Source organism: Neomonachus schauinslandi, chromosome 5, assembly GCF_002201575.2.
Source record: "Neomonachus schauinslandi chromosome 5, ASM220157v2, whole genome shotgun sequence".
NCBI classification, from domain to species: domain Eukaryota; kingdom Metazoa; phylum Chordata; class Mammalia; order Carnivora; family Phocidae; genus Neomonachus; species Neomonachus schauinslandi.
Window position 1 is genome coordinate 159246413 of NC_058407.1, and position 12592 is coordinate 159259004.

The window sequence follows — 12592 nt, forward strand, 5'->3', positions numbered from 1 at the left end:
CCCAGGGTCTAGGCCCCGCCCCTGAGTAGCTTATCCCTAGCCGGGGCTCCCCCCGTGGGAACGGGGACCAGCTGGCCGGAAGCGCCAAACTGCGTCCCTGTCGAGCCCCCGGGGATCAATCAGGCCGAGGAGTTAATTATGTAATGAGGGGGCAGGGGGTCGGAGCTAATGAAGCCTGGGGGGGGGGGGAGAGAAGGGGAGGGTACCCAGGTATCCGGCCCCCTCTTGGACCCCTTCCAGGCCCCAGGGGTCTCCACCCCAGCCCAACTCCAGGGCCCCAAATAGGGGAGGGGCTGTGATCCTGGGTCTGGAAGGGGCTGAGCTGTGAGCTATAAAGGGGGCATCTCTCAGCACCGGGAGACTGACTCTAGGCAGCGTGACCTGAGGCCAGACAGGACTACTCCATCCATGTACCATCCACGAGAGTTGTACTCCTCCCTGGGGACAGGCTACCGCCTTGGGCCCCCCCAGCCGGGGACAGATTCCAGCTTCCCGCCTGCCCTGGCAGAGGGCTACCGCTACCCTGGTGAGCATGGGGACCAGCTCCTGTGTAGGGACCGTGGGGGGCTGTGGCCCTCTGCTGGCTCCTCATTCTGCCCCCATCTTCAGATCTGGACACTCCCAAGTTGGATTGCTTCCTCTCCGGGATTGAGGCTGCTCCTTGCACCCTGGCTGCTCCCCCACCCCTGCCCCCGCTGCCCCCAGCCCTGGGCACTGAGCCGGCCCCCCCAGCCCCAGAGGCCCTTCACTCGCTCCCCGGAGTCAGCCTGAGCCTGGAGAACCGGGAGCTGTGGAAAGAGTTCAACTCTGTGGGAACAGAGATGATCATCACCAAAGCTGGGAGGTGAGGGGCTGGGCCAGGGTCAAAGGGCCCAGTGTGTTCCTGGTGGGGGTCTTTTGGGAAAGGCAGAGTTCCTGGTGATGGGGCTAGGTTTGGGGGTTGCTAGAGGGTCTAGAGCTCTGCCTAAGTTCAGGGTGCGAGTGTGGCCTGGGTCAAGGGCTACTCTAAGGCTGGATCAGGGGTCATTCGGTGGCAAGGGCCAAGGGTCAGTCTGTGGAATCTGTAGCGGGTTTAAGGACCAACCTATAGCAAGGGTCCTAGGTCATTCTGGGTCTGGGTCAGAAAGTCTGGCTGGGTTATAGGTTCATTTGTGGCCCAGACCGGGGGTCAGCCTGCGGCTGGAGCCAGCGTTCAGACTATGACTAGGGTCAAGGGCCAGCCAGTGACCAGCATTCAGGAAAATCTGGCCGGGATCAGGGTCAGTATGTGACTGGGTCTGGAGTCACCCTGGAGGCAGGGATGTGGCCAGTGTGTGGCCTGTGTCTTTCTAGGCCGGAAGCTCGGGCCCAAGCATGCTAAGTCCTCTGCCTCACTGCAGGCAGGACATTTTTTTCCCGAAGCGGGTTTCGCCAGCGGTGTAGACTCTGGTGCTGGAGATTAGGTGAGGAGACCAGAGTGGGGAGCAGCAGACTCCTGGCAAGATTTTAGGGACAGAAGTGTGTCGCCACCGATTCTGCGGTGGAGTTGGAGGGGCTAAGGAGTCAGGGGTCCGGGCTCTGCTCCTAATCTGCTGTGTGACCCTGGTCAGATCTCCTGTCTGTCCTGTTTCCCGTGTGTAAAATGGGATGAGACAAGCCTCCAGCTCGAAGACCCTGCCCTCTGAATTCTAATTCCACCTCCCTGGATGTTTCTCTGACAAAGCTGGGTGAGCCCGCGGGGGCCGTGGCCCCTGCCGGCGCTGTGCCCACTCCTGGCCAGTGGGTAGCGCCAGGCCTCTCCCATCCCCTCCCCTGTCCAGGCGCATGTTCCCTGCTTGTCGAGTATCAGTCACTGGCCTGGACCCCGAGGCCCGCTACCTGTTTCTTCTGGATGTGGTTCCAGTGGATGGGGCTCGCTACCGTTGGCAGGGCCGGCGCTGGGAGCCCAGCGGCAAGGCGGAGCCCCGCCTGCCTGACCGCGTCTACATTCACCCCGACTCTCCTGCCACGGGCGCCCACTGGATGCGGCAGCCTGTGTCTTTCCACCGTGTCAAGCTCACCAACAGCACCCTGGACCCCCACGGCCATGTGAGGCCCCGGCCGGCAGGGAGGACAGGCTGAGGGGTGGGGGTGGGGCCCCAGGCAGGGAGTCAGCTCGGTCCTTCTCTCCCAGCTGATCTTGCACTCCATGCACAAGTACCAGCCCCGCATACACCTGGTGCGGGCAGCCCAGCTCTGCAGCCAGCACTGGGGCGGCGTCGCCTCCTTCCGCTTCCCTGAGACCACATTCATCTCTGTGACAGCCTACCAGAACCCGCGGGTAAGTGACCCCGCTTGGGGGCGGCGGTGGGCCCTGCCCCCGGGGCCACGGGAGCTTTGACCCTGGATGTGTGTGTCCCCAGATCACACAATTGAAGATCGCAGCCAATCCCTTTGCCAAGGGCTTCCGGGAGAATGGCAGAAACTGTAAGAGGTGGGCATTGTTCATTCATTCCCTCGTTCATTCAGCAAATGTTTGTGAGCTGACCGCGGTGTGCCAGGAACACAGTGGTAAGTAAAGACGTTTATTCACTCGTTCCTTCCTATTTGGCACCTGCTGTGTGCCAGGCCCAGTTCTAGGCGCTGGAGATCCACCAGTGAACAAAACCAAAGCCCCTGCCCTGACGGGATTGATACTCGAGGGGACAGAGTAGGCAAGTAGACAGAAATAAGTAAAATATAGTATGTTAGGGATAAGTTCTGAAGAGAAAAGAAATAAAGGAAGGAAGGACGATAGGAAGGATCGGAGTGAGGTATGTATTAGATTAGAGGCCTGGACAAGTCCTGAAGGACATATAGTGGGTATCTGAGGAAAAGCGGGGCAAAGAAGCGGGAACAGCCTACGCAAGAGCCCTGAGGGAGGATGGCGCCTGTGGTGTGCCTGGAGGGCAAGCTTGGCCAAGTCAGAGGTGAAGGGAAGCCACGTCATGTTGGACAGTAAAGCTTTATTGGGGACTCTGGCTCCCTCAAGGCGTGTACAGCCAGGCAGCCATTAATCAAAGGGTCACCCGAACAAATGTAAACTGTGGACAGATGTCATGAGGGAGGTTGTGTCGTGCTGTGGGAGGTCGGGAGGGCTTCCTTGAGGAAGTGAGACAAGAATGGGAACTGAGACGAGGATGAGCTAAACAGGGGAGCAGGGGCAGACAGAAGAGGATTCCCGAGTCCGGCGGCAAGGTGGCTGATGATGGCTTGGCAAGCCAGGCGGGGTGAGCTGGGTTCAGAGCATGCCCTGGCCTTCTAGCGTGGGAAGCACTTTCCCAAATGCAATACATGCAATAGGAAAGCAGTGGAAAGTTTTAAGGGGGAAATTGAGCCCAGCTCCACTGCTTTCTAGTCACTTAATTCTCTGGCCTTCAGTTCCTTCTTCTGTAAAATGGGTATAATAATGGCACCTACCCGACAGGGTCCCTGGGAGGGTGAAATGCCTGGCAGCTGGCAAGTGCTATTATTACCATCATCATCACCATCATCATCACCGTCACCATCATCATCATTGTCACTGTTCTCCAGGGAGCGAGATGCCCGTGTGAAGAGGAAACTGCGGGGCCCAGAGCCGGTAGCCGCAGAGGCCTATGGGAGTGGAGGTGAGCGTAGTCTCAGTAGTGACGGGGGCCAGTCCTCAGGTGCCAGTCCTCCTTAGCCCAGCCCGTCCCCTCCGTCTCCCCAGATGCACCAGGCGGTCCCTGCGATTCCACGCTGGGTGGGGATGTCCGCGAGCCGGATGCGGAGCAGGCCCCGGCCCCCCGCGAAGCTGCCCCAGCCCCAGCTCCTCCGTGTGGTGGCTCCAGCGCCCAAGCCTACCTTCTGCACCCGGCGGCTTTCCATGGGGCCCCCAGTCACCTTCCAACCAGGCGAGTGGGACAAAGGCACAGAGCTGGGCTGTTCAAGGTTGGGGGGGTCCCTCTCCCCTGTTCTGACACCTCTCTCTACTTCAGGAACCCCAGCTTCCCTGAGGCTCCAGACTCGGGGCGTGCAGCCCCCTACTCTGCTGCGTTCCTGGAGCTGCAGCCTGGGCCGGGGGGCTCAGGATACCCAGCAGCTGCACCCGCAGCACCCTTCGCCTCGCACTTCCTCCAGGGGGGCCCCTTCCCCCTTGCCTACCCCGGCCCTGGGGCTTACCTGGATGTGGGCTCCAAACCAATGTACTGAGCTCTCACTGGACCCCTCTGCCTCCCTCCCTGTCTTCCATCACAGGCCTCCGCTGCCCTTCCCCCAGGCCTGCGGCCCCATCACTTCCACTGGCCCCATCCCCCACACCAAATGGCTGCCTGGGGCCTCCCCCACCACCCCACTTCACACTTTGATTTCACTCCCACCCACCCTGGCTTCAAAGCCCTGGCTAAGCTGCTGGGAGTCCCGCTGGGGCCAGCTTCCCCTTCCAGGCTCTCACCTCCGTGTGAATGCAGGGAGGCTCTGCCTGGCCAAATGGGGCCACTGCCCAGCACTCCCACCTCCTGGGCCTCACCCTCCGGCTCCGCAAGTTCTACCCCCTCGCCCCAGTGCAGGCCACACCAGTCTGTTCTCAGGACCAGAGTATTTTTGTTAATAAAACTCAAAAAGATCTCAGTCCTCTAGAAACGTCGGTTAATGTTGCTTAGCCCTGGGCGGGGCTGGGCCAGCGAAGGTTTTGTGGGGAGACCTGGGCCCTGATTTCGACTGGCCACTTTCCAACTGCTTGACCTTGTGCAGGTAAATCAACGGCTCTGGGGCTACTTCCTTTTCAGGGAAATGGGGAAATCCGAATGTCCTGACACTCACTTGTTTTGAGAATTAAATAAGGCTGCTTCTGAGAACCCAGCCCTCTACCTAGCACGTGGCAAGTCTTCTGGGAACAGTCACTGTCACTGGATATAGACCAGGAGGCTCCAGGGCAGTCAAGGTGCTCTGCGCACCCCCAAGTGCCAGGCCGGCGTCGCTGCTCGTTACCAATCAAGTCTGACACAAACCCAAAGACCATTTTTCTCCTTTTATTAGAATTTTTTTTTTCTCTCAAAATTTTTTATCTAAAAACAAACAAAAAAAAAAAAAGGAAAAAAGAAAACCAAAAAATTATTGGAAACTCCATGGTTCAAGTGGGGAGAAAGGAGAGGAGCATGGAGCTGACGCTCCAAGCCTCTCCAGAGAAAGTCCTCACCCTCGCAGTGCCCTCTCTGGGGGGAGAGCAGAGCCGAGACAGCCCCCCACCCCGGATGCCCAGCCTCTGTAGGGAGACGAGAGCAGAGTCACAGTGGTCCGAGGGCCAGAGAGGCTGGAGGGGCAGGGGCTGGAGGAATCACAGGAAGTAATCGGCCACGGGCTTCTTGGAGGGGATGCCCCGGGTCTCCTGGGGAGCAGCCTCGAAGATGATGAAATCTTTCTGGAGATGCTCATCCAGCTCCAAGATGGCTGCCACGTTCCCACAGCTGCGAGCGGGAGGGCGGCAGCGTCAGAGGAGTGGGTCAGCAGAGCTCCCCGCCCCCACCTCGACCTCCTGGCCCGGGCAGCTCACCGGTAGCAATAGTTGGGTGCCGACCACACAGTGAGCACAGTCTCATTGAAGTGCCACTTGTAACCTTCCATCACCAGTTGGTGGGCGCGGCAGATCATGTCAATGTCGTTGGCCGCATTGAACTGGGCCACCACATCACTGCCGAACAGGTAGCCAGCCCCGCGGGGGCTCACGCCCCAGCCTGTTGTGTCTGAGGCAAAGGAAGGTAGGGGGCGGGGGGGGGGGGGGGAAGGGTGTCCTCAAGGCTTCTCTGGTGCCCACTGCCCTTCGAAAGAGAACACCCCATCCCTTTCTCCCAGTCAGGCCCATGGGCCAAGAGCCCAGGGCCTGAGTGTGTTCTGGGGGATCCTGGAGACAGGACAACAGATGCTGGAGCAGAGAAGCTCCAAGGAAGGAAGCATTTTCTGAGAGCTGGAGCTGCCCCATCATCAGAGTGACCATGTGATTTACTGGCCAAACAGGTGTACCCGAAAGTGAAAGGAGGCGCTGATCATGACCCCGTGGGTCCAGGAGGTGTGAAGAGGGCTGTCCCGGCCACCCTGGGAGGGGCGGCCAGGCAGCCGGGCAGGGCAGTGACCGAGCAGAGGCTGTGTTATCACGGAAGGAGCTCTGGACGGGTATTTGGGAGACTCGGCTTTCAATCCCGGCTCTGCTCCAGACGAGCTGGGGAACCCCACAAGAGGAGGGATCCTCATGGGGCCAGCATTCTGGGAGTCTACCCTCTGCAGAAGGCCCTTCTCATCGAGGGCACAGATGGTTTCGTCCCAAACAAGCCTCTGAGCGATGATACACACGCCCAACCCCTCTCCGAGCTCAACGCACCTCCTCACCGAGGGTGCCGGCAGAGACCAGCCCCGCTCTGCTCTTCCCCACCGCCTGGCCCGACTGTCCCTTCCACACTTTAACCTTTAACTGTCCTTTTACCACAGAAGCCCCTCAGTGTCCTGCCAAGTGAAGGGGAGAGCCCGCCTGCCCCTGCCCGCCCTCCCGCCCTCACCTTCGGGGTCAGACCAGAGCAGGTCACACATGGGCCCATCATGGGGCACCTCTTGCTTTCGGTCAATCGTCCGGATCTGGTCCAGGGTCTGGATAGAGGGGGAGAGGCCCCCGTGCACGCAGAAGATCTACAGGGAGACAAAAAAGGAGCGAAGGCAAGCTGGGCGCCGCGCCTCTGCCACGCGTCCCGTCCCCGCGGGCCCGGCGGCCGGCCTACCTTGCCATCGATGATGGCCGACAGGCTGAGGTAGTCAAAGATCTCAGTGCAGTAACGCCACACAGTCACCGAGCCGTACTTGCGCAGACACTCGTCGTAGAAGCCGTAGACCTGGGTGATCTGGCGGCTCTCGTGGTTGCCCCGGATCAGGGTGATGCGGTCAGGATAGCGGACCTGCGGGCAGCCCCCCACGCGGGGCTGGGCTCTGCGCTCTGTCCCTCTCTCGTCACCTCACCCACCCCTCCCAGACCTCCTCACAGGTGTCAGCCCCACCCCCGCCCCGAATCCTGCTGCATCCAGCGCGCGGGCCCAAGTCCCTCCTCCGGGGGATTTGAGGCTGACCCCTCTCCATCAACCACGAACTTACTGGCTCCTCTTTCACCACTAAGTCCTTCCCCAGACCCCCAGGCGCCTTGTCATCTCGCCCACCAATGGATACTGGACCTAGGCGAACTCAATGCCCTGCCACTTTCTGAACATGGGGTGGGGGGCTTTCTTCCCTCCCCTCCAACGCACAGGGGGCCCATCAGACACCCCTGCCTGCCCCCTGGCAAGTTGCACCCCAGCCACACAGCTCGGAGCTGGAGGCGGATGGGGCAGGAGAGCGGGCAGAAAGGACACAGACAGGTCAGGTCTGATGACCCAGCTGTGGGCACCCGGAGCCGGGTTCCCACCTTAAGTGCCAGCAGCAGGAGGAACGTTTCGACGCTGTAGAAACCGCGATCCACAAAGTCCCCCATGAAGAGGTAGTTGGTCTCAGGGACGTCGCCACCCACCTGCGGGGGGGGAAGAAGATTCTGCTTGGTCCCACAATGTCCCTTACCATGGCAGCCCGTTTGCCAGTCAAGTGGCGGCCCTTCTTTCGGAGGGCCCGCCTAACTACAGGCCTCTCACCCACACTCCACGCACCAAGTTCAAAGCTTCCATTCTCAATGAGAGGGGCCTTCCAGTCAGCCCCCGGGTCCCGTGTCCCCGAGTCTCCGCACACTTACTCTGAACAGCTCCTTGAGATCATAGAATTGCCCATGGATGTCGCCGCACACCTGGGAAGTGAGGAGAGGTGGATCGGAACTCACGCAGTCTGAGAGCTCTGCTCCCAGGGACCAGCCTTCACAACACCCACTGCTTCAGGAGCTCCTTACCACTCCTGGCCGAGTCTCTACTTCTCAGGGCCAAAAATCTACTCTCCTACCCCGACTTCGCCTGGTCTGGAATCACACCCCATCCCACACAGAGTGCCAACTATTCTGGGGGGGTGAGCTAGAGCCAGGTCTTTCCAGCTAGACCTGTAGCTTCTGGAGGACCTGGCCCCTCCTCTCCCTGTTCCCCCCAAAGAACCCAGAAGAAAGCTACTAATAACAGAATACACAGGAACGTGTGGAGTAGAACCACTCACCATATTAAGAGGCCTTCTGCTCTGGCCAAGAGCATCCCCCCAACAAATCAAAAGAGCCTTCCCATAACATCCGTTTCATATAGCAAGGCTCCCTTGAAGCTGGGAGAGGGAGCAGATACACAGGGCTTTCTGGGCTCTCAGGGATGAGGGGGAGACCTTGGCAGCCCCCAAGATTAAGGGGAATGCCCACGTGCCTAAAAGCCCAAGCTAGGCTCTGAAAGGACAGATGGTACTCACTGTGACCGGCGAGTCCACCCTCTGTACGTTGCTCTCCTCTACCAAGATCTCTCTGGAGACAGGAGAAGACCAGGGTCACCACAGCCAGGCCAGCCCAGCCCAATTCCACATCTTTTTGAGGGGAGGATATGAGGTAGCCCTTGAACCTCTAGGGGGCAAGAGTGAAGTGCACAAGATCCCCAGGATGGGCTGACGGGGCTTCCCCAAGGCCAACAGGCCAGAGCCCCAACTCTAACTGCATTCAAAGCCCTTCCAAGGAGGCAGTGGCCTTCCAAGCCTTGACCCTCCCTGCTGCCCTCTGTCACACATCCAGGGCTCATTCCAGAAAACAGACCTCCTCTCCGCACAGAGCCCTCGGCTCACGCTGCTCCCTCGGCCTGGAGCGCTCTGAGACCGTGTCCCCCGTTGAGCTTACAGTCCCTCTGCCCATCACGGAGGCCTCGCCCAGACCGTCCAAAGGCACCCAGTCATCAGACACACCGTCAAAGTGATGCACTGTGCTTTTTCCTTATTTAGAGGGAGTGACAACTTTGTTCTTTCATTTCTCCCTGCAGCGCAGTCTATTACTACTTGAGGGTACGTGACATAAACCCACTTGGTCAATTACAGACAGTCAATGGAAGAGGTGCCACGCTTCCAGATTTCGACCTTGATGACAGCAGCAGTGACAACTCCAGTTCACGCCGTGCCCCGGGACCGTAGTAAGAGCTTTGCACCAATGACACAACTGAAGAGCCAACCCCAAAGGCAGGCACTGTGACGCCACCCACTGCTCAGATGAATAAACTGGCCGCAGTCCTACCGGGGGGACTTGAACCAGGAGGCCTGGCTCCGGGGTCTGGCGCCTTTATCAAGCTGCTCTGGTGTGGGAGGGCCCTGGGCACTCGCCTACCTTTTTCTGCCAGCCTCCTGCTTGGAGACTAGGAGCTCCCTGAGCTCAGAGAACTCGTGGTTTTACCTATGTCCCTGAGAGTACTCTCTCTGACAAAGGCTGGAGGGAAGTGTGCTTGCTTGGCTTTGTGGGAATGGGAAGAGGCCCTGGTAGGGGTCTGAGGGACCATCAGCAACCAGGCCCTCCCATAGGGACTGCCTCTTGTGTCCTACATCCTTCCACATCAACTGCTTGTGATGACCTTCCCAGCTGACTCAGGGAGGTTCTTTTCATCCTCATCTGACAGAGAAACCGAAGCTTAGAGAAAAAAAGGGCAGGATCAAGGTCACAAAGCTGGAGAGTGAAAGAAGTGGAACTCAGGAGCCCAATCCTCTAAGAATTCGTGCCGGCCTCACCCACAGATTCCGGGTCTAATGCTCCCCACCCAGTGCTGGCAGGGCCCAGCAGGGTCTGGGAACAAGGGCCAGCCTCCGACCCCAGCTCTGTCACTCGCAGCACCATCATCCGCACTCTCAGGGCTCACACCTGCCCACCTTTACTTCCGCCAACAAATGCCACCTTTAGGAAGTGCCTGCCAAAGTCCCAGTCCCTGTCCCTACATATGCAGAATCCCATTTGAGCTCCATAATAACATCAAAGTCTTGGAGAGGTAAAGTGACTTGACCAGGGTTACATTGTTTATAGGTGACAGAGTGAAGACCACCTGATTCAAACCCCCTGCTCTGAGGCGCCTGGGTGGCTCAGTTGGTTAAGCGTCTGCCTTCAGCTCAAGTCATGATCTCAGGGTCCTGGGATCGAGCCCCACATCGGGCTCCCTGCTCTGCAGGGAGTCTGCTTCTCCCTCTCCCCCTGCTCGTGTTCTGTTTCACTCTCTCAAATAAATAAATAAAATCTTTAAAAACAAAAAACAAATCCTCTGTTCTCTTACTATACTGATATATAGAGAGAGAGCGGCGACCAGCTCTCTAGATGCAAGCACTAGCTACCATCACCACCAAATCAATTCAGGCCCTCGGGGCAGGATGAGTCTTACAGAAAAAAAAAACGGTGCCAAGCAACAATTGGTTTAAGTTCCTAAAAATGCCACTCAAAACCGAGAGAACAGGGATGACTAAAAACACCCTGGGGCTGGTCCAGTCAGGGAAATTTTCTTTAGCTGGCAAAACACAGAGTCACAGACACGCATTTAAAACGAGGCCTTGCCTGTTCGTCAAACAGGCCTTGTCTGGCCGCTGTGGGTCTGTCTGAGGTAAAGCCAAGCAAGAGGCTGAAAGCCACAAGTTCAGAACCCAGCTCTGCCACTTTCTCTCTGGGTGACCTCAGTCAAGTCAAGAGGCCTCTAGGAGTCATGCTAAAGGGAGCGAATAGTTCCAACCTCACAAGATTGCTGTGGAGAAGACAGAAGTTGCTTGTCAGTACGAGGCCTGTTGTATAATAGCGGGCCTGTTGTTCAGCAAATGTACGGTCGTTCTGCTGGCTCTTTCCTCATAATCTCCAGCGTGGTGCAAGCCGCCAACAGTACCTCGGGGGAGGCAGGTAAGTGGTCTCCTCACCGGTGCCCACACATCTCAGAGCCTCTACTCCTGCTCTCATCCTACTGGGAATGTCCTTCCTCCCTGGCCCTGTTCCCATCAGCTCTTCAAATTAGTTCCATCTTTCAAGGCCACCTTCTCTTAGAAGCCTTCTCTGGTGACATCAGTCCTTATCGGCAATGCCCTCTTCCTACACAGTCCTAACAGTAACACCTAAAGACTGCTGAGCACTTCCGTTGTACCAAGGCGCTATGCTAAGCTCATCCCAAGCACCAACTTACTGGTTCTTCACCATCATCTTCTTAAAAACTATTATTCCCACTTTACAAATGAAGACACCGTGCAGAGACCTCGAGATCACCAACACAGCCAGTAAGTGGCAGGGCTCACATTCCAACCTAGAATCATCACATTCCAAAGCCTGAGCACTTAACCACCACATCATCCTACTTCCCATGGGCCTCCCTTCAGTCAGATTTAATTCTACTCTGGCTTATTTGCTACCATTTCACCCTGAACACGAGGTGATCCAACTCCACCATCTTGCATTAAGGCCTAAAAAGAGACAGGACATGGAGCGCTGGCTTCAGACTCCAACCCTTACTTGCTGGTTGACTCTGAACATAAGAGTCCTCACCTGCAAAATGGGGACAACACCACCCGCCTTTAGGGGTTGTTCTTAGAATTAAAAAGAATTTCATAACTACAGAGTCTTTAGCTTTTCTGCCTTGAACTTCTGTGGACACTCCCTTTTATCATCTTATTCTTCAAGGCCTATCCCCAAAGTTCAGTTCCTCCAAGAAACCTCTGTTCCGCCGACAAGCAGGGTGGTCTCCCTGAGCTTCCTAAGTACTTTTTATAACTCTCTAACGCCACTGAAAACACATCACCTAATACTTTTAAGTATCTTTCTCCAGGTCTGTCTTCTCCCAACAGGCTGGTTGATCCTCGAGGGAAGTGGCCCTAGTCTGCTTCTCTCTGGGAAAGATTCCAGGATAAGCCAGGCCCCAAGTTCTCAGCGGGGTCTGCCCCAGGTCGGAACCCTTGGGCAGCGGGGCCACCCGGCTCACCTGGCCTTAGCGCACAGGGCCTTGACTTCGCTCTCTTTGATGAGCTCGCAGCGCCGCAGTTGCTCGATCTGCCGGTCCAGGTCGCTGATCTCCGCCATGGCCCACCCCCCCGGCGCGGGTCAGAGCCGGGGCCGTCGCCCCCTCCGCACCGCACAGGGGTCTCCTGAGAAAGGCGAAGACGAGCCCGTGGATCAGACTGTCCGTAGGGCGCGCCGGGGGTGGAGGTAGGGAGGCAACTCCATCCTGGAGCTGGCCCGGCCCCCCCACCCTCGCCTCCCGTCACATCGGCCCCGGGACCCCCAAAGTCCCACGGCCCTGGCCGCTCCCCGCTAACTCCCGTCGAACCCCGCGGTCCCGCGCTCGGGACGGTGGCCTAGAGGGGTCTCAGACTATTACCGCCGCCGCGAAGCCGGCTCCCGCTCCCGAGCTCCCTGCTTTCCTCCTTCCCTACGCTTTGGGCCGCCGCCGCCGCCGCTTCTACTTCCGGCCCCGCCGCGGAAGCAAAGGGGGACCAGTTCCGCCGCGCGCCGGATGTGGCGTCATACACACCCTCCCCCTCCGGCGCCGCGCCCCTAACCCCACCTCTCGAGCCTAAGAATGGAAATGAGCTATGGAACCGGATGTCGGCAGCTTGCGGGCGGGGGTGACCCGGGCCAGCGGGCCGGCGCTGCTCGGGCCGATGGACACCTCGGTCCGCTCCCCGCGGGTCTCAGTGAGGGAAGCTGAGCTGCGGCTCCGCTTGT

General features: G+C 58.3%; 2 protein-coding genes across 3 annotated transcripts; one reads left to right on the plus strand and one right to left on the minus strand.

Moving 5' to 3' along the window:
• The first annotated feature begins 408 nt into the window (after window positions 1-408).
• Window positions 409-4170, plus strand: TBX6 (T-box transcription factor 6). The gene is made up of 8 exons (XM_021700582.1): window positions 409-526; window positions 610-844; window positions 1800-2067; window positions 2153-2299; window positions 2382-2452; window positions 3532-3605; window positions 3689-3872; window positions 3957-4170. The coding sequence occupies exons 1-8, from the start codon at window positions 409-411 to the stop codon at window positions 4168-4170; spliced, it is 1311 nt and encodes a 436-aa protein (XP_021556257.1).
• Window positions 4171-4979: 809 nt separating this feature from the next.
• On the minus strand, window positions 4980-12336 carry PPP4C (protein phosphatase 4 catalytic subunit). 2 transcript variants are annotated; one of them, XM_021700315.1, is made up of 9 exons: window positions 12246-12336; window positions 11850-12012; window positions 8356-8407; window positions 7715-7765; window positions 7397-7498; window positions 6723-6896; window positions 6507-6633; window positions 5510-5699; window positions 4980-5423 (listed from the first exon to the last, which is right to left on the minus strand). In XM_021700315.1, the coding sequence occupies exons 2-9, from the start codon at window positions 11945-11947 to the stop codon at window positions 5294-5296; spliced, it is 924 nt and encodes a 307-aa protein (XP_021555990.1). In that variant the 5' UTR covers window positions 11948-12012; window positions 12246-12336; the 3' UTR covers window positions 4980-5293. The 2 variants fall into 2 exon arrangements, with proteins under 2 accessions (XP_021555990.1, XP_021555991.1); XM_021700316.2 differs by lacking the exons at window positions 11850-12012; window positions 12246-12336 and adding an exon at window positions 8690-8720 and having other exon boundaries at window positions 5012-5423.
• Between the last annotated feature and the right edge of the window lie 256 nt (window positions 12337-12592).